The following is a 27,778-nucleotide window of genomic DNA, read 5'->3' as shown; positions in this document are numbered from 1 at the left end:
TGGTGTTGAGGTCCCTCTCCAGTCTTTCAGTCTTGCTCTGGCAGTGATGTATGCTTCCTTGTAACCCTACCAAAGGCAGCTTTTTTGGTATTGGATAGAGCCCTCACCTCTCCATTCATCCAGGCCTTCTGGTTGAGGAATGATCTTACTGTCTTTGTGATCATGATGTCAACACATTTGCAGATATATGATGTCACTGAAGATGTATATTCCTCAAGACTGACGTTGATATCTTGAGTGGCAGCATCTCTGAACATTTGCCAGTGCAGTCAAAACAGTCCTGTAGGGCTGCTGTAGCTTCATCTGTCCACACTTTAACAATTTTAACTGATGGTTTGAGCCTCAGTATATAGAGAATATATATACATATGTTTGTATATATATTCTCCCCCTCCCTCTTCAAACGAAGCACATTCTCATGCTGCCGAAGTCAAGACACCCCCCATACATGACCAAGTTGAGCAAATTAGAGATATGGTCATGCAGCTTCTCAGCAGGCAGGATGCACTCAAGAGGAAGCAAGACTCATACAGATCCCATCGCTCAGGCTATTCCGGTGGTGAGTCTAAGACGGACTGTGCTTGTGAGCCCATCCCTCCACATTGTTACCGATACACCAACGTGATGAATACAAGTTCAATCTCTCTAACAAAGCAGGTTCAGAACCTGCACTGCAGGGGTCTTCTATGCCCCCCCCCGTCAACAAGTGCCTCTCCTACTCTAGGTGCCCCCTGCGCCTCCCCCCCAACAAGTGTCTCCTCCACTTCAGGTGCCCCCCGCGCCTCCCCCTCCTCAAGCGCCTCTCCCACTCCAGTGGCCTCCAGCGCCTCCCCCTCCTCAAGCACCTCCACCATTCCAGGGGCCTCCGGCGACCCCTCCGCAAGTTCCTCCCTATCTCCAGTGGTTCCCAGTGCCCTCCCCCCATTTCCAACACCTCAAGATTCCTTAGCACATCAACCCCCTCAGGTGCCTCTTGCTCCTCCAAGCTGACCAGCCCCTGATATGCAGCCCCTGTACCCTACCCAAGCATATCGATATCACAGTAATATTCCCCACTCATCATGGCCTCTGGCCCCAATGCATAGTCAACAACTTTACGCAGCCCCCCCACCTGGATACAAGTCACATGTTGAGGAAACCACCTTCCCCAGTTTTAATAAAGAAGATCCTCACGAATACACAATGCTTAAGATGGCCCTCACAAATCTCTTACCTCCATATGAGACACAAATGTATAAATATCACATTTTGTTAGATCACCTTAAGTTACCCTCAGCATGGTACATCGCATTGGCCTACGCCCATGACCCCCAGCCCTATACCAAGTCCCTAGCCGCTCTAGACCAGCAATATGGGCAACCCCACCATCTAGCACTGCAAGAAATAACCACAATACTAAATCTTCCTAAAGTCCAACCTGGTGACGCTAAAGCATTTTATAACTTTGCAGTCAGAGTCCAGTCCTTGGTTGGAATGTTGCAGGCTATGGGGCAGAATGAGGGAGCAGCTGAGCTAGCCTGTTTGTCACATGTGCAACACCTCAGTAAGCTGCCAGCTGATTTAGTTGCTAACTTCATCCGCTATAACCGTTCAGCCAGGCCAGGCTCTCACTTTACCTCGATGGATTTTGCTACATGGCTCCACGGCGAAGCAGAGTGTCAGTCTGTAGCAGCCCAAGTCAGACAGCTGACTCCAGAGAACCCATTCAAATTCGGAGACCTATGCTAAAATCTGCCCCTACAACTGCTACCATACTACACAGCACCAACACCAACCCCCATCTCTCCTCCTCATCAGCAGAACCCGGCACCAGAACACGAATATGCAAATACTGCAAATCCACTGATCATTCAATAATCAAATGTAAAGGATTGAAGGACCAGAAGATGGAGGACATAATAGCCTGGATTAAGCGGGAAAAGAGATGTTGGAGGTGTGCTGGCCCACATATGGCAATAAACTGTAATCTGAAAAAGCCATGTCCCCTTTGTAACAGGAAACATTTTTCCCTCCACTCCTTCCCTAAGGTGCAGCCTCTTCTTTTGGTAGGAGCAGATAATTGTCATCTCATAACCCCAACAAAGAGAGTCTGCTTAGGTCCACCAGGGGCACCAGCAGCCATCCATACCCAATTAGGTTGGACACTGCAGGGGCCAACCTTCCTGCACGAGCAATCAGATACCACCCAAGCTCTCTTTACCACCTCAATTGGCACCCCCTATGCAGACCTCAGCCGACATGTGAAGTGATTATGGCAAATAGATGTTCTCCCCTTTAAAAATGAGAAGTTAATCACCAGATCCAAACAAGACAAGGAGGCTATGAAACTGTTGGAGGTCAAAACCATCAGGGTCAATGTGGATGGCCCAGAACACTATGCAACCCGGTTACTCCGTATGCGCAATGCTCCAACCCTACAAGCACCCAGGGAGTCAGTCATGCCCCTCTTGTGCCAGACTGAATGCCGCCTAGTAAAAAACCCTGAGTTGGCCCAAACCTACACTAAAGAGATTGACAAGTTGGTGCTAGCAGGCTATGTATCCAAACTAACTACTGAGCAAATATCCAAATCATTAGAGTCCTGGTACATCCCCCATCACATAGTTGAGCACAATGGAAAACTGTGCATTGTCTTTAATTGTTCTTTTCCCTACCAAGGCCAAGCTTTGAATAACTAACTCCTCCCTGGACCAATTCTAGGCCCTTCATTACTAGGTGTGCTGCTTCGCTTCCGACAACACAAAGTAGCAATCAGTGGGGATATTAAATCCATGTTCCACCAAATAAGACTCCGCCCTGAAGACAGACCACTGTTAAGATTTCTGTGGCATGACCCAAAAAAAGGGGGTCCTCCTGATGAATATGATTGGCAAGTACTACCTTTTGGCACCACCTGCAGCCCCTGCTGTGCCATTTATGCTGTTCAAAGACATGTACAGGAACATCAAGAGCACAACCCAAATGTAGCAGACATAGTCCTTCAGTCCTTCTATGTAGACAACTGTTTGCATTCCCTCCCTTGCCCTCAAGAGGCAAAGCAACTGGTTATCAAGCTGAGGGATGTGTTATCCTCTGTAGGCTTCAACATCAGGCAGTGGGTCAGCAACATCCAGTCTGTAGTAGACCATTTACCCCTAGAGGCCCAGTCCGATAGCACAGAAGGTTGGCTGAGCCATGACGGGATTGAACCAACAGAGGGCACCTTGGGGCTAAGTTGGCACTTTACAACTGACACCCTAGGTTATAAGCATAGGCCAGTAGTGTATAATACCCTAACCATGAGGAATGTATACAGAGTACTTGCCACTCAGTAAGACCCCACCGGATAATACCCTACACCACCAGAGCTAAAGTCCTTCTCCAACAGCTCTGGATGAAAAGATGAGAGTGGGATGACCCCCAGGCGACCTGCAGCAAGAATGGATGAATTGGGAAAATGAACTCTCTGACCTGGCCAGAATCCAGTATCCAAGATGGTATGAATCTAAAGTACCTTTTCCTGTGAGACAAAGACAGTTACATATTTTCTGTGATGCATCTGAGAGCGATTGGTTCTGTTGCCTATTCGAGGATGGAGGATGAGCAGGGAGGAACTCATGTTTCATTTGTCATGGCCAGATCACAGGTAGCCCCCAAAAAACAGCTCACCATCCCTTGCTTTGAGCTGTCGGCTGCTCTGACAGGAGCGCAACTGTCTCAATTGCTTAAGCGTGAGTTAACAATCCCTATTGACAAAACTGTGCTCTGGTCAGATTCCACTATAGTCTTAACCTGGCTACAGTCAGAGTGATGTAGGTATAAAGTATTTGTTGCAAACCGCATCACAGAAATCCTAGATCTAACCTCTCCTGACCAGTGGCGTTATGTTGAAACACGTCACAATCCTGCTGACAATATTACCAGAGGCAAGAGACTAATGGAGTTGACAGAACTGTCTAGATTGAATAGAGGCCCAGAATTTCTAGCTGTGCCTTCCGATCAATGGCCTGTTCACCTACCAAACATTCAGGGCCCAGTCCCAGACCAAAGGAAGCCTTTGTATTGTGGCCTTACATGGATCCAACGGCACTCAGATCTACCAGACCCCAGTCAGTTCAGTACCTGGCAAGACCTTGTTGAGGCTACCCGTCAACGCCTTCAAGATAGTCAAGTTAAGAACTTCCCACTAATAGTCGCCTCTCTTCCCTTGCTCCACAATTTGAGCACAAGCTAAACCTTACCAGAGTAGGAGGCAGACTGCGATTGGCAGAGGAACTTGAACCAGAAGCAATGTACCCCATTGTCTTAGACCCCAGACATACAGTAACCCATCTGATCATAAAGGATTATGACACCCGCCTTCTGCATCCTGGTCCTGGGAGGGTCTATGCAGAGATCAGATGTTCATACTGGATTCTCAGAGGCCGACAAGCCATTAAGAAACATCAGTGGACTTGTATCGAATGCAGGAAATGGAGAGCTAAACCTATTATTTCCAAAATGGCAGACCTGCCCCCTTCCAGAGTCCGTTTAACCCAGCCTCCATTTTGGTCCACAGGTATGGACTGTTTTGGTCCATTGCTCATGAAAGTGGGTCGCAAAACAGATAAAAGATGGGGGTTACTGTTCAAATGTCTTACAACTCACTGCCTCCATATTAATATATATTAACATCACCAGTTTTAACCAAGAAGAGGCCCCAGTGAGAACAGTAAGGAGGCGCTATCTAACTTCTGAAGTGGCTGCAAATTTTATGGAGATTTTACAGAGCACTCCTGCTGAAATTTTACCTGCACCTTGTGATTTTATCGTTGATAATTTTAACAGTACACTTAAGTCAACTCTGGACTCAGTAGCTCCACTTTTAACAAAAACAATAAAAAGAAAACCTACACCCCCATGGAGAAAAAACGATGAAATCAATTAACTGAAAAGAATGCTGAGAGAAGATAGAGAAAAAGTAAATTGACAGTTCATTACAAGATTTTACGTCAACAACTCAAAACCTACAATAATGCAGTCAAAAAGGCACGAATTTCCCATTTCTCACAACTCATCACCAACCATAAAGACAACCCCCGGTTCCTCTTCTCCACCTTTGATATTTTAACAGGCTCTAAATCTAATAAAGTTTTTATGACACCCACAGATGATCTCTGCGAAAACTTTGCAGACCACTTCAGAACCAAAATCAAGGACATTAGATCCTGCCTCTTATCCCATCAAGTTTTATCTGTTAACACACCTGAACTGTTGTCCTTGCCTGAGGAAACACTGGAGAGTTTTGCCCTGGTTGATGCAAGGACACTTGGTCGAGTTTTCACCCAAGTAAACCCAACAACCTGCCTTTTAGATCCAATTCCCACATCACTCTTAAAATCGTTTTATGGATTCTTTGAGAAACAGTTTTTAAACATCATGAATTGCTCTCTTCAGACGGGTGTCTCTGATATGCCAATGTAGAAGGTATATGCGTAATCCAGCTACCAACAACAGTCAAGTTTCTACATGTATATAGCTCTGGAAAAAATTTAAAGAACACTGCAAATTTTTCTGAAATCAGCATCTCTACATGTATGACAGCCATTCCATTCCAGTGTCTGTTGAATTCCAACACAAGCACACCTCATTCTACTTAATGAGGTACTGATTAGATGATCACTTGTACCCAAATCTTATTTAATGAGGAAAAGTATAAAAACCACTGCTGTGGTCATCACTATCCTCTTGCAATAGGACCAGCTGGAAGGCAAAAGCAGTGCTAGTAGTACCTCAAAAGTAATTGGAATCAAAAAATAATTGACCATGCCAAAAGAGTTGATGGTTGCTTCCATCCTTAAAATTGCTAAAGGTGCGTTCACACCGGACCTTTTATTTTTGTCGCTGGCAACAAGGTTACATATTAAGTCAATGCAAACGAGCGACTGAGCAGTTAATCGTTCAGGCGAAATGTCGCTGGGGCTCTGAGCGACAGCGTCCGAGCGACGGAGCGAAAAAACGCTCAATCACTCTGTCGCTCGAGATGAGAAACCCCAAGTCCCTGGCCGTCAGTCGCTTGTCGCTCAGCGCTGACTGGCTGCCGTAATCTATGTGTAACTATGACAACTACTGAAACCATGGAAACGTAATACAACTCCACTGGTCCGGAAGAGCAAAGCCGGCTTTACGTTGACACACACACACACACACACCGGAGACAAATGGCCAGGCGCTCCTCAGCTGGGATGGAGCGCCTGTAGTTGGTGTCCAACCGGGCAATCCTGCCTCCAATTCTCGCCAACAGCTCGTCAAACTGGGCTGTTGTCAGCCGCGTATACAGTTGAAAACGGGAAGAAATGAGCGCCTCCGTGCGACGTGAAATTCACTGGAATCGCTTGAAAGATGTTATCAGAGCGACCTGTTGAATTGTGCCGACGAGCGACTGCAGCTGAGCAACAGAGCGATTTTTTTGGAGCGACACCGACAAAAATAAAAGGTCCGGTGTGAACGCACCTTAAGACGGCAGTTCATAAGAACAAGGTCAAACAGCAGACATTCGGGAAAACAAAGCTACAGACCGGCAGAGGGCGAAAATGACTCTCCACTGACCGGGATGACCATCAACTCATTTGAATGTCACTCAGCAACCGTAGGATGACATCGAGTGACCTACAAAAAGAATGGCAAATGGCAGCTGGGGTGAAGGGGTGAACAATTCGAAACAGGCTCTTAGAGGCAGGGCTCAAGTCGTGTAAAGCTAGAAAAAAGCCCTTCAGCAATGAGAAGCAAAGAAGAGCCAGGCTGAGGTTTGCAGAAGACCATAAGGATTGGACCACAGAGGACTGAGTAAGGTCATCTTCTCTGATTAGTCCAATTTTCAGCTTTGCCCAACACCTGGTTGTCTAATGGTTAGATGGAGACCTGTGGATGCCTACAAGCCACAGTGTCTAGCACCCACTGTGAAATTTGGTGGAGGATCGGTGATGATCTGGGGGTGCTTCAGCTTCAGCAAGGCTGGAATCGGGCAGATTCTTGTTTGCGAAGAACACATGAATCAAGCCACGTACAAGGTTATCCTGGAAGAAAACTTGCTTTCTTCTGCTCTGACAATGTTCCCCAACTCGGAGGACCACTAGATCAAGACCCTGTCATGGCCAGCCCAATCTCCAGACCTGAACCCCATTGAAAACCTCTGGAATGTGATAAAGAGGAAGATGGATGGTCACAAGCCATCTAACAAAGCTGAGCTGCTTGAATTTTTCCGCCAGGATTGGCATTAAGTCACCCAACAGCAATGTGAACAACTGATGGAGAGCATGCCAAGACACATGAAAGCTGTGATTGACAATCAGGGTTATTCCACCAAATATTGATTTCTGAACTCTTCCCAAGTTCAAACATTAGTATTGTGTTGATTATAAATGAATATGAACTTGTTTTCTTTGTTTCATTTGAGGTCTGAAAACACAGCATCTTTTTTGTTATTTTGACCATTTGTCATTTTCACCAAATAAACGCTCTAAATGACAATATTGTTATTTGGAATTGGGGAGAAATGTTGTCAGTAGTTGATAGAATAACACAAAACTGTTCCATTTACTCAAACACATACCTATAAATAGCAACATCAGAGAAACTGATAATTTTACAGTGGTCTCTTAATTTTTTCCAGAGCTACTGGTACCACATTAAAAAGTGGTACCGGTGGAACCTACTCTCTGAAATTATGTTAATACCATGTCAAGTCTCATGGTACATGGAGACATATAATATAAATGTCCTGGTCATCTAGTCTGTCAGAGGACAGATTGCTGATACTGAACTATGCAGAGCTAACACAATAGGCAGGGCAGGCCATCCGGGCCAATAAAGCCTTGGCTGGACAGATTCTCCTCAGGCCGATGTTATTACTGTCGGAGGTCTGTGATGGCAGTTAGCTGATTGAGCCCGACAACAAAAGGTGGTTTTATTCTGTTAGCGGAGGGCTAACGTGTCTAATTCCTCTCTAGCCGATCAGTCTGTCTCTTTGGATGCAGCTGGCAGAGAAGAACAAGAGAATACACCGCAGTGTAACAGTCCAAGACACATGGATTGATCCCATCTATGTGGGAACAATGTAACAAGGTTGACTAGCAAAGCGTTTTGCTCCAGGGTCAGCCAGTGATCCGGGCCTGGGAGGCAGGGTGAAATGAAACCTGCAGAGGCATGTCAGAAATGTTAATTCTGGTTGACCAGGCATAAATAACATTGTCAGAGGAATTAGAGTTTGTTCCTGTGCTCTGAGTTTCACTGACACGGCAAGAAAGGTTTTGGTGGAGGCCCGCACTACCAGTTCTCCAGGAAAAACAGTTGTCTGAACTGTATAAATACGCATTTTGACTATTGGTCTGGTGACACAAGGGTTGAAGGGCACAATTTAAAAGCACTTTAGAAGGCTCAGCTCTTTGGTTCTCTGACTTATTTTCCACACACACACAGAGTCTGAGGTGACATCACTGACCCATGGGGAGCCAATTTTCCTATTTTTGGTGACACACAGCCAGGAAAACCCTCTCTCTTTCCATTTCTCCCACTCTCTATCGAAGTCTCTCTTTCCGTCACTCCCACTCTTTCATCTGAGCTTTTAACACAGCAGATAAGATAAGGGAAAGGTTGGGGTGAGATTCATGGAGGCAGCTTGGTGGGGCTACATGCCTAAAACAGATGAGTGTATCACAGAACTGTGAGGTAATGCTGCTGTTCAGTGACCACAGAGGGTGAAATAGTGGTTCCCTTTAATGTTTTAGCAGCCATTATTCAGCAGAGTGAGATCTGGGGCCTGCACCAGCTTACTCTAGGACTCTTTCATTCTTTGGAAAACACCCCTGATGGGAGACAACAGTTTGACAATCAGTATACTGTGGAAAAAAGCAAAGCAAAGTTTGATTGTTCAGTGTTTAGATTTCAAAGCAAAGTGTGTCATTTCTGCCGTCTCTCCATGTTTTTCTTGTTTAAAAGGGGGGAAAACAAATAAAAATAAACAAAAAGAGGAGTATTGAGGTAATGTTTGTTAAAAACCGTATCTATCATATCAAGAGTGTACTATCATTACTTTCTGTAATCAGTAAAAAGTACTTGCAATGTCATAAGTGTATGCAATACTGAGATGTCACTGTTACAATTATGAGGGAAGGGTAGGACACAAATGCAGAAACAATCTGGAGGCAGACACGATTTAGGAACTAAGGGCGAACTTTATTAAACAAAAGCTGAATGATTAAAAAAAAATAAAAACAAGAATCCAGGAAAACCAAAATGAGTCCAAAAGACAAAAACACAAAGTAGCAACAATAGAGCTTAAACAAAGTGTAAACAAAAGCAAAGTATAAATCAATGAAAACACAAGGAACAAAAAACTAGTACATACCATGAGGTCAAACGGAGAAACACTAGAGTAACATCGGAGGAGGCTGGGCTGAAACACAGGGGAACACAGGAGGGAAACAGCAGAAAACAGAATGATCCGAACAAAGACAAGAGGGAACACAAATACACACACACTATCGAGGGGATGAGGTGCAGGTGGAGTGAGGCAGGGAAAGGTCAGGTGGGGGAAAGGAATGGAAAAACAATGGAAGGAGGGAAAATCACACAGTGGGAGGAACTGAAAAGCAACACAAGACACATGAGGGCACAATTTCAAAATAAAACAGGAAAGCAGAGCCACAAAAACCAGGATCATGACAGTCACAGGTCAAAATATACCTTGCGGGTGCGAGGAACCATTGATATCCCATTCATACATACAAAGAGCAAAACTAATCTGTCTCAGAATAATCATTTAACCTAACAGCCTTCTCTGATGATAGAAATGTATTATAAACATCTACAGCAATGGTAACTGATGTGCAGACCACAAACTAAATGATATAAATACGTCATGATTTAGGACCGGCTTTGAAGCCAGATCATTATTGATCATTGATCATCATCAAAGTTGCTATTTTCCAAATGGTGTCTTAACAATTGCATCTTCACAAAAGCCAAGGGGTCAAGGGGGAGTGAAGACACTGTGTGAAGACTATTTAAGTCTATATCAGAGCCATAACTTAACACACACACACATATGAAAACATATTGGTATCATTCTGTGTGACTTGCACCTCCTGTGGCTGAGATTAACATCCATAAATCCACTTAGAAATCATAGAAGAGACATTCAGCACTTGCCTGAGAATCATCACAATTTTAAGTTTTCTTTAGTAATTCTGAGTTTCTGTCAGCTTCACTGACAGAAATCAAACCAAGCGTAAATTGAGGGGAAATCCTTGTCCAAGCTTTGACATATGAAATGAGAAGGACAATTGGTGCTATTCAAAAAATAAGTGTTGTTCATTATAAGATGATCCTGAGAAAACTCTTAACACTCATATTTTTTATTAATGAGAAATAAAAAATATTTCTCATTAATGTACACTCAGCACCCCATCTTGACAGAAAAAAACAAATGTAGATTTTTTTGCAAATTTATTAAAAAAGAAAAACTGAAATATATTAAAAATTAAAGATTTTAAAATTATTAAAATCCATAGCTACATAGCCTACACAAACAAATAAAAACCCAAAATGTAGAACTTTACATAATTTATTCACATTAAAACAATCAAATAAAACAAGAACAAGAACAAAAATAATAAATAAAAAATCAAAAAATGAATAGAAAAAACAAAAAATATTTTTCTCTCTGTGCTCTTCTAAGCTCAGTGAGCTTGGCATTAATGGATGTGCCGATCTGCCCTCGCGTGGCTGCCGGCCACTTCTTCAGTGTAGCATCTACAGAGAAGACAAAAATAATGAGAAGACAGTATAATAATAATAATAATAATAATAATAATTGTACTGTTCCCACTACGTATTATATACATCCAATATGTTAACGTAGATAAACAGCCAGCCAAACTCAGTTTTCACGAGCCAGGAAGCGAGCGCCTTGCTCCTTTATTTATAGTTTCCATTTATGACAGGTGAAAGACTTTGAGTAAAACTGTTATAGAAACAAAAAGAGAGAGAAAACAACTTTTATTAGCATAAAACCTGTTACTGAGTGACTAGAACACAGGTAGCGATAGGTGCTAATGTTAGCCATTAAGATAACAACAGGCGCTAATGTTAGCCATTAAGATAACAACAGGCGCTAATGTCATATGCAATATGTCATATCATATATCATATGTGTGTGCGCATGCGCCGCGGTGTATGCAGCCTGTTCCAGTCGCTACTGCTTACTTTAACTTTGTTTTCAACTTTTTTCCTTTTTTTCTTTATCTCACTTGTTCTGTTTTTACTTTAGCTATTTATTAAGCTACGTCCTCTCTAAACATGCTCTGTGGAGAGTTTTTGTTGTTTCGTTTTTGGTGGAATCGCTCCTTTTACTCTGCCACTCAACCGTCGCTCAGCAACACCACACTGTTTACTCCAGGGATCAGCTGATAGAGCTGAAGCCGGCCGGCTTGGCTACGGTGATGGAGGATATCCCGGCTGAACTTTGGAGGAAAACACACCGGGGATGCAGAGGGAAAGGATCGCTACGGCGGAGGAAAGGAGCGAAACATCTGAGACTTATGGAGAGGAAGACATACAAGCCGTGTCTCCCATCTCTCATCACGGGCAACGTGAGATCACTGGGGAATAAGATGGACAAGCTTACAGCGCTAACCCGGAGTCATCAGGAATACCGGGAGTGTAGTTTGATGATTTTGAGTCATGGCTACACATGGATGTTCCTGACCACAATGTTTCCATCGAGGGTTTCCACACTGTCCGGGCTGACAGGGACTGCACTAAGAGCGGTAAGCGCAAAGGAGGGGGGCTTGCTGTTTATGTGAACAACAGGTGGTGCAATCCTGGTCACATTACAATCAAAGACCGCATCTGCAGCCCGGATATTGAACTGTTAGCTGTGGCTCTCCGTCCTTACTATTTACCCCGTGAATTCTCACATGCTATTGTAGTGGCTGTGTATATTCCCCTGTCCGCTAACCCGACGTCGGCATGTGACGTCATCCACTATACAATAGCCGGACTACAGACTGCTCACCCGAGTGCTCTCATTATAATCTCGGGTGACTTCAACCATGTCTCATTAAAAAAACACTCCTGAAATTCACCCAGTATGTGACCTGTAAAACCAGAGAGGAGAAGACCCCAGACCTGCTGTATGCTAATGTAAAGGATGCATACACCTCCACGTCTCTCCCCCCTCTGAAGATCAGATCACAACTTGGTGCTTCTCACCCCCTGCTATGTGCCTCTAGTGAAGAGGCTGCCTGTGACCACAAAGACAGTGAGGACATGGTCAGAGGACTGCTATGAGGAACTGCAGGGCTGTTTTGAGGTGACTGACTGGAATGTACTCTGTGAGCCACACGGAGAGGACATTGATGGGCTTACTGACTACATCAATTTCTGTGTGGACGGCATTGTCCCAACAAGGACTGTGCGCTGTTACCCAAACAACAAGCCTTGGGTAACAAAAGACATCAAAGTTATACTCAATCAAAAGAAGAGGGCTTTCAGAGGTGGCAACAGGGAGGAGCTGAGGGACATTCAGAGGGACCTGAATGCCAAGATCAAAGAGGCTAAGGACGGCTACAGAAGGAAGCTGGAGAGGAAACTCCAGCAGAATAACATGATGGAGGTCTGGAGTGGTATGAGGACCATCACCGGTTTCAGACCAACTAGCAGTGGAGCTGATGGTAGTGTGGCTAGGGCCAATGAGTTAGATCTGTTCTTCAATAGGTTTGATACTGCAGCCCTGGCCCCTGCTTGCTCTCCTGTTGACTGTCTCCAGCCACCACAGCTTCTGACCCCCCCCCCTCCTCCTCCTGATAGCACCCCATCCAACTTTATGAGCCCCTCACACCCATCCCCACTCCTCACACCTCCTCTGGCTCCCATGCTACCTGCCCTCCTCTCACTATGGACTCCAACCTCCCCCTCCTCAACCTGCACTGTTTACACCGCTTCATGTTAGGAGACAGCTGAGCAAACTCCCCGCCGGTAAGGCTGCAGGCCCTGACGGTGTCAGGCCACGGGTTCTCAGAGCCTGCGCCGAACAGCTCTGTGGAGTGCTTCATCGTGTCTTCAACATGAGCCTTAGCCTCTAGAAGGTCCCTGTGATATGGAAGACGTCCTGCCTCGTTCCAGTGCCAAAGACGCTCCTGCCCAATAGTTTCTCGGACTACCAACCGGTGGCACTGACGTCACATATCATGAACACTGCATGAAAAGTGGGATATTCGGCCCCGTAAACGCCCGGAAATCTCCCTAATTTTCAGCAGTTAACGACAATTTACAGGCTGTGAAGGTGGCGTTTGTCTGTGCCGAAAATTGTCGGAAACAAACCATGACGTATGTGGAGCTCGCGGAGGTGCGAACGGCTCTAATTAGCATATGAATAGCAGCGAAACCACGCCTGGCCAGAGGATGTGTGGCCTGGCTTGAACTTCCTCACTCAGTATTGGATGAAATCACTACTTTTAAACACGAAAAATCACTCGTGATTGGTTGGCAGATCTGTCACTATTGGTCACCCTGGGTCATTATAAATGTAAACCCCACCCCTAGGAGTGGGGTGTATATGCAGCGAGGCACAGACTGTCTTACAGGCAGCTGGAATACAATTAAAGGAGAGTGGTATTAAAGGTGACATATTATGCTCATTTCTGCTTGTTGACATGGGTCCTTGATGTCTAAATGGAATGATAGTAACATGCTTTGGTCGAAAAAAACCAAGGATTGAGCACAACAACGAGCAATACACAGCGCGACGCAGCTTTTCTGTGTCCGTGCCTGCATATAACTGATAGTAGCACAGCAGACATGTAGCAGGTAGCGCCTGTCTCCGGCTCCAAAACAAAGTAGTGATTGCTTTACTGCAGATAACGTTTTGGTACCCTGAGGTCTGGTCTCTCATGCCAGCAGCTAACGCTACAGGCTGTAGCATTAGCTATACCGTTAGCTGTAGCTTACAGCTAACGCTACGGCTAACGCTACGGCTAATGCTACACACGAATTACATGTATACCAACACACAGGAAAAGGGTCAGAGGACAGTCTCCCAGAGCCATGACATCTGCCAAACTACAGCAGCTCCTCGGGCTGTCACACAGTCAGCAGTGCATTCAGACAAGACACGCTTCTAGAAGTCCGAGCAGTGGTTCACCGGCCGGTTAGAAGCGATAAAATCTCAATATCCTAATTCATTTTCTCAATTCACCGTCATGTTTTAAAAGAGTGCTGATATGACAAATTAACGTTTCATATCATTAACATTATCGTGAATCCTACGGCCAGTAAGCCCAACGTTGATAACTTCACATGTAATGTTAGTTCAGCCTCATATTTACACCCACGGTTAGCGTTAGCGCATGTGCTAAACGGCCAAAGTAACACAAACTAGACTGTTTTTTAAATACTTACAGTTCCATCATTGACAGTGGGTATGGATCCATCTTTTAAGGGACAATCTCGTTGCCAGTCCAGAATTGTACTGACCCTGGTTTCTGAAACAGTCCGACGTGAAGTGACTGGCACAGACCATAACGCTTCTGCTCACTGAAGCTGGGACCCTGATAAATAAAAAGTAGCCACTTCGCTCTGATATCCTCTTTAGTAGGGAGGCGATGTAGCGAAACAGGAGGATCTGTGCATCCGACGACAGAGCAGCAGTGCTTGGCTTTCGGGTTGTACATGGTAGCGGTCAGGCTGTCGCGTACAAGTTAGCGAGGACGAGAAAATGGCGGATCCTCGTTCAGGTAGCTGGCGTAATGTGGGAGGAGATAGCCAGTGCGAGGGCTGGATTATTCAAATCACCCGGACTGTTACGTAACAATCCGGGTGAAATCCAAACGGCTCATTTAGAGACTCAATTCCTGACTCTGCCAGGTACAAAATATTGACTTAGTTGTCAAAACTCATGCTTAAGGGGTGGGGAGGCACTCACTCAGGTACGCAAATATACATACTAAAGCAAGGAAAAAGTCAGTTTTGCATAATTTTTCCCCCTTAACAAAAAAACGTAAGTCTCAGTAAAATTAAACAAGGAAGGAACAGGAACAAAACAGTAAAAGTTACTTAATGGCGTCACTATCAGTGTCATGTAAATCTGGACTTGCGGACATAGCTCCGAGCAAATAGGTCGTCACGGCCTCGTTATGAGACGAGATTAGTCTGTGAAAACAAAATGAACGGTTAAGATCGGTATCTATTAATGTATCTGTTTCCTTATACAGCAGAATGAAAGCATATTCTTTAAATCTTACCCTTGCTCCGGTTCGTAGCGCTGTCCGGGCTGAAGAGAAACTCACGCAGTGCTAAACGGCCCCGTCGGGGTCTTTGTGTTTGCCGTCGGTCTCACAGCTCCACAGGCTTTACTCGTCAGGTTAGCTTGTCGCTAGCTTGTTAGCAAAGTCCATGCAAAAGCACTGCTAGCTGCTAGGTCAGAAGCTAACTTAAACTCCTCTCTGTCGTCTTGTGCCGAGTAGTCAACTCAAACGGACAGAACCCATCACCAATAACGTTTTTAGAGTCCTGGTCGAACACTTTCACTCAAACTGGCGTAGATATTAACTAAAAAGTTTGTGTTTCCACTTTACAGTAGACAACCTGCATCTGTGGTCTTCCTCCGCTCGTCACTCTCACGCATCTCCACCCACTTCCCCTTCACCTCAGTTCCTCCACCCCCTGTCCTTTGACCTCAAAGGTGATCCAGGAATCAGAAAGGTCCGAAAGTAACAAAGTCACAAAAGGTCCAAGGATAACAAAACCACAAAACATTTGTGCAACTCTCTTTCCTATTCTTACAGGCATTTAACAAATATTATTACACAACCAATAATTAACATTTTAAATGCTGCATTCAGTAAACCTTTGTGGCAAAGCCTGATTAAAACGAATTGTTGAAACAAATTGTGGGTCTTTTTTACATAACATTGGCCATTGCTAATGACATACACAGTAATTAATCTGCAATACTTTCATTAAATAAATCAATTCAAGCTAAAATTTAAGAGTCTATAATTAGGCTATACTGATCCTGATCTATTTATACCAGAGATTTTCTAATGAAGTTAATACCTTTTAAAAAAATGTCACCTGGAGTAAAACTCCCCCTGCTACCCTGATTTGCATGTGTATAGCTCACAGCATTTTCATTTACATGTTAAAGCCTCCCCTAGAATTAGGGGGAGGGGGGTCATGGGGGGACAACTGCCAAGCAAGGCCTCCGTCAATTTCTGACAATTCACGGCAGTTTTCGGTGTTGCCTGTAAATTGCCATGTGCAGCCATAAACCTGAACTTCCACGTCAATTTACAGTGCCGCATACTGACGAAAATCCCACTTTTCATGCAGTGGAAGACCCGGGAGAGACTCGTCCTGGAGCAGCTCAGGCCTATGGTCAGGCCACACCTGGATCCCCTCCAGTTCACCTACCAGCCCCGGATTGGAGTTGAGGATGACATCATCTACATGCTGAACCGTGTCTACGCCCACCTGGACAAGCTGGGGAGCACTGTGAGGGTCACGTTCTTTGACTTCTCCAGTGCTTTCAATACCATCAGGCCTGCTCTACTGGGTGACAAGCTGACGGCAATGCTGGTGGATCCCCCCCTTGTGTCCTGGATTGACCGGCCGACCACAGTACGTGCGCTTGCGGCACTGTGTGTCAGATGCAGTGGTCAGCAACACCGGGGCCCCACAAGGGACTGTCCTCTCTCCTTTTCTCTTCACCCTTTACACCACGGACTTCAGCAACCAGACAGAGTCTTGCCATCTTCAGAAGTTTTCTGATGACTCTGCTGTCGTTGGATGTATCAGCAGGGGTGATGGGGCTGAATACAGGGCTGTGATGGACAACTTTGTCACATGGTGTGAGCTGAATCACCTGCAGCTCAACACAACAAAGACCAAAGAGCTGGTGGTGGATCTGAGGAGAACCAGGACACCGGTGACCCCAGTTTCCATCCTTGGGCATAACGTAGACATTGTTGAACACTACAAATATCTGGGGGTGTTCATCGACAATAAACTGGACTGGACTAAGAACACTGAAGTCCTCTACAAGAAGGGACAGAGCCGCCTCTATTTTCTGAGGAGGCTCCGCTCCTTTAACATCTGCCGGACTATGCTGAGGATGTTTTATGAGTCTGTGGTGGCCAGTGCTATTCTGTTTGCTGTTGTGTACTGGGGCAGCAGACTGAGAGTAGCAGACGCAAACAGACTCAACAAGCTGATCAGGAAGGCCAGTGACATTGTGGGGGTGGAGCTGGACACTTTGACAGCAGTGTCAGACAAGAGGATGCTGTCGAAGTTGCGGGCGATACTGCAGTATGGCTCTCACCCTCTCCACAACGCTCTGGTCAAACAGAGGAGCACCTTCAGCGAGAGACTAATTGCTCCAAAATGCACCACTGAGCGCCACAGGAAGTCATTCCTACCTGTGGCCATTAAACTTTACAACTCCTCCCTCTGATGTTTGGACTCAAATGGCTATATATATTCATATATGTATACATATGTACATTTGCCATACCATATATATATATTTATATTGCACTGTATATTTGTAAATACTTGGAGTGGTCATTGAACAGTTAAGATTGTCTATTTTATTTTATTTTTATTTCATTAATTTTATTTTATTACTTTATTTTATTGTCTACTTTACTATGTTATCTATATCTTTATCTCTTGTTTCCATTTAGGCTATATTTCTATTTCTACTTTGCATGGAGCATCTGTAACAAAAACAATTTCCCCCCGGGCATTAATAAAGTATTCTGATTCTGATTCTGATATGCAAACATGAAAGGTAAACGTCATTGATATGCTAAAACGCTTCTAGATTAGCGTTAATGCTAGCAAAGTCAGTTAGCTACTATCAAAACAGATATGCAAAAAAACGAACTTATACTCTGTACAGAAAATACATCTAAGACACTTAAACTTGTGCTTTAAGGTGCCAAACAACCCAAACTTACAGCCATTGCATTTGAAAGTGTCTAGATGAAGTTTAAGACACATGGAAAACCTCCATCATGTTCATCAGAGCTTCACTTGTTTACAACAACTCGTCTCTATCCCATAATGCATAGCGTATCTCTTACAAGCCTTCAAAATAAGAGTATGTAGCGTCCTCAGTGTCAATCAAGTAGCATTAAGACACTAACATCCATCTAGGTCCGATGAGCAGTTGTCTTGAATAATTCAGGGAGTGACTTAATGTATGGCTGAACAGTGACAATTTATTGCCTCAAACAGTATACACAACAATACACAACACTGTAATTCTTTTTTGGAAAAAACGAATGGGAAATAACAAATAAAGTAAATTAATCAAAATGAAAGAATCAACAGAATAGTCCGTTATGGAAGTGGAAAACTTCCAATGAAATGTCCTTCAGTTTCCTAATCGTTCCTTTAATCCACAGGTACTGTTTATGGTTAAAGAGCTCAAGAGTTCAGTTCAAAGTTGTTTGTGTTGTATCTGTTCAAAGTGCTCACTTCTGTTACTACTACTACCCGGGTAGGATAATGAGTGTTTGTGTCTTATCTGTAACCCACTGAAACTGGGTATCACTTTAAATCAGGTGTCCTCTGTGGGCAGTTCCTACGGTTGGCCAACACCGTTTCTCCAACCGTCCACAGGGTCACGGGCTGGGCTCGCCATCCTTGATTCTATCTGGTCACAAAAAAACCAACCTACACAGATAGTGCAGGATAATAAGTTATTTCGTTCTCTTTATGTGTCTTAGATGAGATCTCACTAAATTCTTTTCTCTCTCAGAATATCATACATCATATAACCAACAACTTAAGAATATACTTGTACTACAATTACCTTATTTTAACAACTGGTAGTTTTAACATGAACCATTTACCATGAATTGTCTTTTTTAACCTTAACAATAAATTATTTACAAAGAATTTTCCCTCTATCATATCAACATCTGTATTCTTACAGTAACAGATTGCTTATTCTGTATTTCTTATGTCAAAACAATTACTATTTTAACATTAACCTCAATTATTTGCTGTATTATTACAATTTTATGCACGACTTCAATGTACTGTTAACTTAATCATGAAAATGAACTAAATTATCTTTTATGATCCTCTTAACATGTACTTCTTATCAACCAAAATCAGTTAGATTACCATTCAATGGCATTACAAAGCATTAAAGTGCACAAATCAAATTAAAACATACTGAGTGTAATGGTAGAAAACAGCACAATTGTCCTTTAAAGTTTTGACACCGTGTCAGTCGCTCCATTAGCCATAGCTAGCGGTTAGCTTATCCATTAGCGATTAGCGTGTAGCTGTTCGCAGCTAACACTTAGCCGTTAGCGATTTTCTCAGACTACACAATGATACAGTTGCACCAAAGCATTTAATAAACATTAAACCACATTTCATAATCACCGGTTGGTTTTTATGACCAATATCTTGACTCAACTGCAAGTTTAATGCAGCTTCCTACACAATGGCTAACAACAGACTAGCATACACTATGGTAACTCACCGGAGTTTCTCAACATTAATAGCTCGACAGTAGCTGCTTCCCTCTTGCTCACAGTTGGACCTCTATTAAAAGAGAAACTTATTAGTGTTGTTACATGGACATTAATCTGACTTTATGACTATTTTAGGGGGTTTCATACCAGGAATTGCTTGTTTGATGTTTGCATGCTCGTACATCTGCGGTGTTGGGAGAGCTGCTGCGGCGAGAAGGAAGAGGTCGCATAGTCCCCTCAACACATAGGTGACCAGTGTATATACGCCCCCTTGAGGGAACAACATGTAATTACACCTCTAAATCACATATATGGAGTTTGTAGCCTTAAAATCCATGTGGGTTACAAGTACATCATGAAATAATGCAAAGCAATGTAATATTATCACTTTTTTAGCTGTAAATAGTATTTTTTTAACATTACATGAATTATGAACTCCCTTTTTTAATGAAATGAATTAAAGGGCAAATCACAACTTTTACCAGAGGGCAAAACAATAATATTAATAATAATAATAATAATAATAATTAGGGGTGGAGCCGAACCCGAATACGGTATTCGGAAAGGCACAAATAACGTGTTTTTTCCGAATACTTATTTCGAAAAAATACTTTTAAAAAATATTTGTATTCGGGAACAAGAAAAACATCATATCAAAAAGCTACGTTTCCTCATGAGACCGCAGTACATGCCCGGGTTAGTGAGTGAGTGATGTTCAGGAGTCGGGGGTGGGGGCGGGGGGTCGAAACACCGCTGTTCCAACCCCCCTGCCCCCGCAGCTGTCCATGGTGCTGCTGAACCAGGTGATGTTGTTTACTCTCTGCGTTGTGGCTTGTCTGTGAAACGCGCGCTGCTCAGGGACTGGGCAGATCTGTCCCACTTGCTTTGTCCCTCACTCCGTTGGGAGATCTTCCACAGAGTAAAAGAAATACACATTGTTTCTCTCCCCCGCTCCGCTTGAGCGCGGCTGAACGCGGCTTGAGCCCACTTCACAGGCGCGAGGCTGCTGCAGCCGGCGACCCTGCTGACAGCAGACCGGGGGAGAAAAAAAAATTCTTTGCTCGGTGCTTTGGTTGGGTTTTAGGCAATGAAGAAAGGAGTTGGTTAAGTTTAGTAAAATGACCAGGTAGAGGCCAGAAGCATAATGACCGTAAGCTATAGGCTACTATGTCATATTATTTACAGACCAAGTTTAGTTCTTGGAATTCTGTGCATTACAAAGAACAGTTCTTTTAAGTATTATTTGTTTTTATTCTATCTGTTCAACGTCCTCCAACAAGGACGGGTGGTGGTGGGGTTCATAATGTTCACAATGATATTTTATTAGTTGTTGGTTTAACCATGGATGAGGTAATGGCTGTTATGTTATTTTCTTTTCAATGACATTCCTTGTTACATGTTCATTGCTGGATTTATGGAAAAACATCAACCAATATTGCATATCCATAATTATTATAATGGATAATTAAAGAATACTTACACTATAACAAAAATTAGAAGTGTAACTCAGAAAATATATTTTTTTTTACGCCTGTTTTGAATTTTACTCAGATACAAATACAAATACAAATACTTTTCCACCCTCAACAAATACAAATACAGATACAAATATCGGCTGCTCTGCACACCCCTAATAATAATATAGCGCTTCATCAGGAACCCAAAGTGCTTACAGTAGCTGTGTTTACATGGACACAAATATTCAGAATAAAGGGCTGAACATAATAAAAATGCGTCATGTAAACACGTCAATTGGAAGATTCTGATCGGATTCGGCTCAATCCGAAAGAAATTCTGTTTGGATCGAGAGGGGTGGTTTATGCCGATCATTATTCCGAATCGCGTCCATGTAAACATTTATTCCGACCGTGACTTTCGGATCAGTTGCTGGATCAGTTATTTTTGTTTTATTTTGCTACATTTAGACTGTAATGACACCTGAGCCATATTCATCTAGAAACTGCATTAAGACAAGATAGAAAACATTGCATTTGGTATGTGTGGATATGTATGAGCTGTAATGATGTGAATCTGGCAGTGACTTAAACTTGGAAAAAAGGCTTAATTGATGAAATAAACATCATCAAACCATTTTGTTATACATTTCCTTCTCTACCACAATCTTCATACAAGAAAGAATTGACCTTGTTAATGTTTCAGGAATAAAATATAGCAAATAGTATTAGATATTTGTGTTGACATCATAGCTTTTTGTCTCCTCTCACTTGCCATAGTTAATAATGACTGGTTTCCACATCACATGCTGTTGTCATGTCAACATGTATTTAGGATCAAATGTGATGCCAATTTTACGTTTTCAAATGCGATTAATAAGTTATTGCGTGAATTTTTTTTTCATGAATGACAGTTGCAAAAGTGAGATATGAGCTATACAATAGGTATGACAAACAGAACCTGCCACTGGGTATATGAGCTATATAGGAGACATACCTTGTATGTACATATAGGGCTTATATGTGGATATAAAGAAGCGATATAGGAGACCTATATATGCCCTGTATATGCACATATATGCACCTGAATTTGGCCTATATGCGGCCTACATGCGGCATATCTGTGGCATATATACGCATATATGCTATATATATACAGCATATATATTATCATATATGCGCATATATGCTGTATATATGCGGCATATATGCACAGATATGCTGCATATAGGTTTCATATATGCGTAGATAAGCTGCATATAGGTTTCATATATGTGCAGATAAGCTGCATATAGGTTTCATATATGCGCATATATGCTGCAGGCACGTGCACACATAGGACCCAAGGGGTGCTTGAGCCCCTGCCCTTTTTGCCTCGTATTAAAAAGTGCCCTTTTTGTGTGTTGTGCATAGGGATGTAAAAAAACGGCGGTATAAAAACGCCACGGTTATCTACTGTACACATTTCCTTGTACTATGGTGCTGTTAGTGTGTTGAGCCTAAAGCCGCTTCTCTGTCCGCTGCGGCTCCGCTCCGTCTAAGAGGGAGAGAGGGAGAGAGAGAGAGAGAGAGAGAGAGAAGCTGCTGCCTCATAGAGAACTACACCACGCACATAGATGAGACGTGACAGTGGAGTGACTTGAACCTTTGTGAGTTATAAATCCATTCACATAACTTCCTTCCACTTATTCAACATGCTTAAATATGAGTCATATTTCAGAAAAAGTGCCCATTTGTGCTTGTTAAACTAACTGCTTGTTAATGAGAGTTAAGAATAATCTAATATGACAGCTGTCTGTGTAGGCTGTTTATGTTGCCACAAATCTTAAACTTCTTCCAGATATTGAGTTTATTGTGACTTTGCTGTTGTAAACATTGCTGTTCCTGCTAACGTTTACAGTAGCAGTCACAGTAGTAACTTCTTGGTTTTGTCACATATTTAGATGTGTAGCCTGTATTTCTAGTTTGCACTTGCCCTCCCATGATTTTCTTTTTGTTATGCAAGCTGTGTTAATGTGCAACGTTGGAAAAAATATCATATTAGTCTAGCCTAGCAGTTTGGACTCATGACTCGGATGGGGAAGTCGGGAAATTGGTCTAGCTTATTGTCTAGCTAATATAGGTCTCAGGTTATGTTAGCTATGTGTGTGTGTGTGTGTGTGTGTGACCAAGCAGTAATGATACTGTACCATTTTATATGCTGGCTTACTGTAGGGTTGCTTTAGTAGTAGTAGTAGTAGTACTAGTACTAGTAGTAGTTGTAGTTGCATGAATACTTCTGCATTCATGCAACTACAACTACTACTGTAGGCTAATAAAATAAATTGCAATTGCATATCACTCACAGCTACACAGGATACACAGCTAAGTAGTTAGCTTTCTATAAGTACTTTGTTTATTAATTTTACATTAATCTACATATTGTGTTACTAAGGCCTGAAAAAAATGTTGGTGCGCGAACATACTTTCCTTTTCTGACTTTGAGCCCCTGCCCCTCTATAATCATGTGCACGTCCCTGATATGCTGTATATATGCGGCATATATGCGCAGGTAAGCTGCATATAGGTTTCATATATGCGTAGATAAGCTGCATATAGGTTTCATACATGCGCAGATAAGCTGCATATAGGTTTCATATATGCGCATATATGCTGTATATATGCGCAGATAAGCTGCATATAGGTTTCATATATGCGCATATATCCTCATATAGATTCTTTCTGTGTGGGTAGATTCACTGGGGGTGCAGAGGACCAGGATTTGCACCAGAAGTAGTTCAAGTATATTATTGTTGAAGAAATACACATCCATCTTATCCAACATTGCATCCTTCATGCTGGAACTAATTAATGTAGATTGGGTTTTATCAAGAGAAGACCGACACAAGATAATATAAGAAGGACATTACATATAATAGAAGAAATACAAAGGAAAGGAGAAAGCACAATATGAATTAGTCTAGACGCAGAAAAAGCTTTTGACAGCATTTGCTCTAAGTATTTATACATTTGCTGGGAGAAATTTGGGTTCAACCAAGAGTCAGTTAACTGTGTCAGCACAATATATCAAGACCCAAGGGCAATAATTAAAATAAATGGAAGTCTAACCAAATGGTTTAAGTTTGAGAGTTCAACCAGACAAGGCTGTTGTCCCTTCCCCACCCTCTTTGTGATCTTCATCGAGCCCCTCGCTCAAGCAATAAGACCAAGAACAAGAAAATAAGGGGGGTGGAGGTGAGAGGCGCAGGACACAAAATTGGGCTGTTCGCTGATGACGTTCTTATTCACCTAAAACAACCAGAAACTTTTCAGGTTACAAACTAAAGGTACAAAAACACAGATTTTGTCCATTAATTACTCACCCTCTGTAAGAATTCAACAAACATACAATTCAACCCACTATTTGGGAATTAACATTACCAAACAATCATCCAAACTGTATGAAGCAAACTACAAATCTTTAAATCAGGACATTTTCAAGGATACAGGAACGATGGTCGGTATTGATGTTAGATTTCAGCTCAAGGATAGAAACATTAAGATTGAATATATCACCAAGAATTTTGTATTCATTTCAGTCTTCGCCAGTGCCAGTTCCCCCCCACGCAAGTCCTAGAGTGGGACAAAAATATCTCTAGATTTATTTGGAAAGGACACAACCAAGAATTAAATATTCAACTCTTCAAATACCCAAAGAGAGGGGAGGCATGGCACTACCAAACCTCATAGTATTACTCTGCTGCATAGCTCCAGCCCATGGTACACTGGTGTGACACAAGCTATGTTACTAGGTAGAAGGAGATTGAGCTAAATATGGAAGGATGTCATGTACAGAGTATGATTGCAAATAGAAACAAGTTTTAGGAAAAAGAAAAAATGCTGGACTCGATCATCAAATTTACCTTAGACATCTGGTTTAAAGAGGATATCAGGATTCTTAGCTGGATGGCTTATGATACCATATTTCAAACCAGTGATTCCGAATTGAAAATTTAAACAATTGGCAAATAGAGGTATAACAATAATTGGCACAATAATTGAAAAAGGAGAAACCAAAAGTTTTAGCAAAAAAGAGAGAATATAATTTGAGAATCAAGAATGTTGTATGTATTTGCAAGTGAGAGAACATTTTATAAAAAAAAATCAAGCCAGATTTACCACGTGAATTGAATGGAATCACCGCAACTCTGTGTAATGCATGCAAAAACATGACGAAAAGACTAAAGCAGTATTGTAGTAAGATATGGTGAGAAGTAGAAATACTTCAACTCTGTATATAAGAGATAAATGGAAAAGAAAGAACTAAAGAGAAAAATAACCAAGGAAGAATGGTATAATATATGTAAGACACAACAAACTACTACCAGCTCAAGAACCTGGAAAGAATTTTGTAGGAAAAACAGATTTTTCATCACACCCAAATCGAAAAGAGGACTTCCACATGTTCCACAGCTCTGCTGGAGGCTGTGTGGAGAGCATAATGATGATCACTTTCGTACTTTCTGGCATTGTGTGAAAATGAAGTACTGGGATGATGTATGGGAAGGGTTGAAAGCAATTCTAGGATATGAACTACCTTAGACTTGGGATGTGTTATACTTGGGAAATTTAACACAGGAACACATTAAAAGCAAATACACTTACCAGGTTAAAATACTTTTAGTGGCATCAAAAAAAGCTATTACAAGGAAATGGTGTGAAGAGGAACCTCCCACCCAGGGAAACTCGTTGGACATGGAAGAATTGAAATGTAAACATACTCTAAGACTGCAACAATCTACATGCTATGAAAAATGGGAAAAGTGGACTGTCTATGAAACCCATCACAGACTGAAGTGATTGGACTATAAAAAGGAGAATAAGTGGGTTAATGTTTACCGGCACCAAGCTTTGTATTCTGTGTTCTGCTCTGTTGTACTCATGAAAATAATTAAAACACAAGTTTAAAAAAAAGAATATCATTAATAATCATATAATAATTATCATAACTATTATTGATTACTTAATATTATTATTATTGCAATTTTGACCCTTTATGAGTGACCTATCAGGTCAGTGCCAGGTCTCTTTTCCTCCCTCTCCATATCAAGTTCTCTGGGCAATTCATAATGGTCCTAAGAAAAACTGCATCACCAGGGGGCACTACGTGACACTTACAGTACATTTAGTCTGCTGCTCTTCTCTGTCGATGTTTGAAGCGCTTTATTTGTGTGACACACTAAAAGTAGAGAGAAGAGACAGTATGCAGGGATTGACCCCCACTCAGTAATACTCATTTGCTTTGGAGACAGTTTATCAGTGTTGGGGAAGTTCCTCTAAAAAGTATATTTATTGCATTACTTTAATTACTCAACAAATTCATATGCCCCCGTGCTGTATAAAGCATGAGCACCTTCACCAGCCAGCTTACTTCCAGTTTAGCCCCACGCTAACTTGAATGGGGATAAAATGATTTAATCGTGCAGCTCTTCTACGGAATAGATCAACTTCTGACACAAGTTAGTTCATGTTGAAAGGGTTGTGCTACTGTGCAGGTTTCACTGGAAGAAATGTGTCAGACTTCATGTCAGACTTCATGTACATTAGCCAGAACATGTTTGGTGGGAAAGCATGTGAATATCTAACCTACTTGAAGTAAATGAAGTGGTGTTTGTCCTGCTGTAGGCGTCCAGGATGACCCGCTCAGATGAAGACAGGGACATTGGCTGGGATGCCTGGGGCCCCTGGAGTGACTGCTCTCGAACCTGCGGGGGAGGAGCCTCCTACTCTCTACGACGCTGTCTCAATGGAGGGTAAGCCTCATTTAACATCTGACAGGACACAATCAGACTGCATCTTTGAAATAGGGAAATATCGTGGCAGAAATCTGATCAATTAAAAGGGAAATAAAAAATCCAGCATCCATGTGGTCCCTGCAGAGAGCTGCTCTTTGTTGCTGGGGTTGATGGGACTGTTTAATAACTAAAACTGTCAACTGATCAGGGCTGGTGGTCATAAATATCCTGTATATGTAAAATAAGCACATGTTAATAGTCAGTGCAGTAAGCGATATCAGAAGGTGTATTGAGAAACATGGTCACATACTGTGTCAATTCACATGTTCAGTGAATTGTTTACCTGCCCCATAACAAATCGACAGATCTTTGAGAACAATTCCAGTTTATCAAAGCATGTGGGTGTGACGACTTTGACAGACTCCAGACTATCTCCATGGAGCGTTGTGGATGGGATGCTGGGAAGTGAAGGAGACGATGTCTGGGTCCTCACACAGATAAATGAATCAATGTGTGGGTTTGCTGTTTTAAAACCCACAATCAGGCTGTCTGCTCTCACAGTCAGTTGTGCAGGGTTGCTTGTTCAGGAAGTCATCACAGCCTGTGTCCTGTGGCATCATGCTATAGCCTCCTGGCACCACATTTGTCTCCATTTAATCTGACTGAAGCTCAGCTGTACTTTCTCACTCACAATACTGCTGAAATTTCTCCCACTGGGCATCAAGTTCTAAGTAAGAACATTATAATGTACACATTTGTTACTATCATACAGTAAGTGAAGAGAGCAATGCTAAAGCTGGTTAATGGCACCTTGTGGTTATGAGTGGAAATAAGTAGTACTACAAGAGAGCTAAGGGAGGAGTAACACACGCAAACTGGCCTCTGGGTGTTTTCTGGAGGTGGTTTTATGCTTGTGTTGTGCTGGTTGTACAGTGGAGGCTCCTTTTTGAATGTTCTACATCTTACATCTTTACGTCCAAGATGAGATCATTGTGATAACATTTGATTAAACTTTCTTGTTATTATTAATTCTTCT

General features: G+C 42.5%; 1 protein-coding gene and 1 long non-coding RNA gene across 3 annotated transcripts in view; one reads left to right on the top strand and one right to left on the bottom strand.

Moving 5' to 3' along the window:
• The window catches only part of adamtsl3 (ADAMTS-like 3), a 432,074-nt gene that overhangs the window by 194,062 nt on the left and 210,234 nt on the right, over positions 1-27,778 (top strand). For both annotated transcript variants that reach the window (XM_084353771.1, XM_084353770.1), the window contains one exon: positions 26,633-26,760. In XM_084353771.1, coding sequence (XP_084209897.1) covers positions 26,633-26,760 — 128 coding nt within the window. The remainder of the gene's footprint in view (positions 1-26,632; positions 26,761-27,778) is intronic.
• LOC311257907 lies at positions 10,686-19,761 on the bottom strand. The gene is made up of 4 exons (XR_014622674.1): positions 19,662-19,761; positions 19,523-19,584; positions 18,562-18,699; positions 10,686-10,770 (listed from the first exon to the last, which is right to left on the bottom strand). It is a non-coding gene; the product is annotated as an uncharacterized lncRNA (long non-coding RNA).

Source organism: Pagrus pagrus (genome assembly GCF_965226575.1).
Source record: "Pagrus pagrus genome assembly, chromosome: 1".
Taxonomy (NCBI): Eukaryota; Metazoa; Chordata; class Actinopteri; order Spariformes; family Sparidae; genus Pagrus; species Pagrus pagrus.
This window is presented reverse-complemented; position numbering and strand designations above follow the sequence as displayed.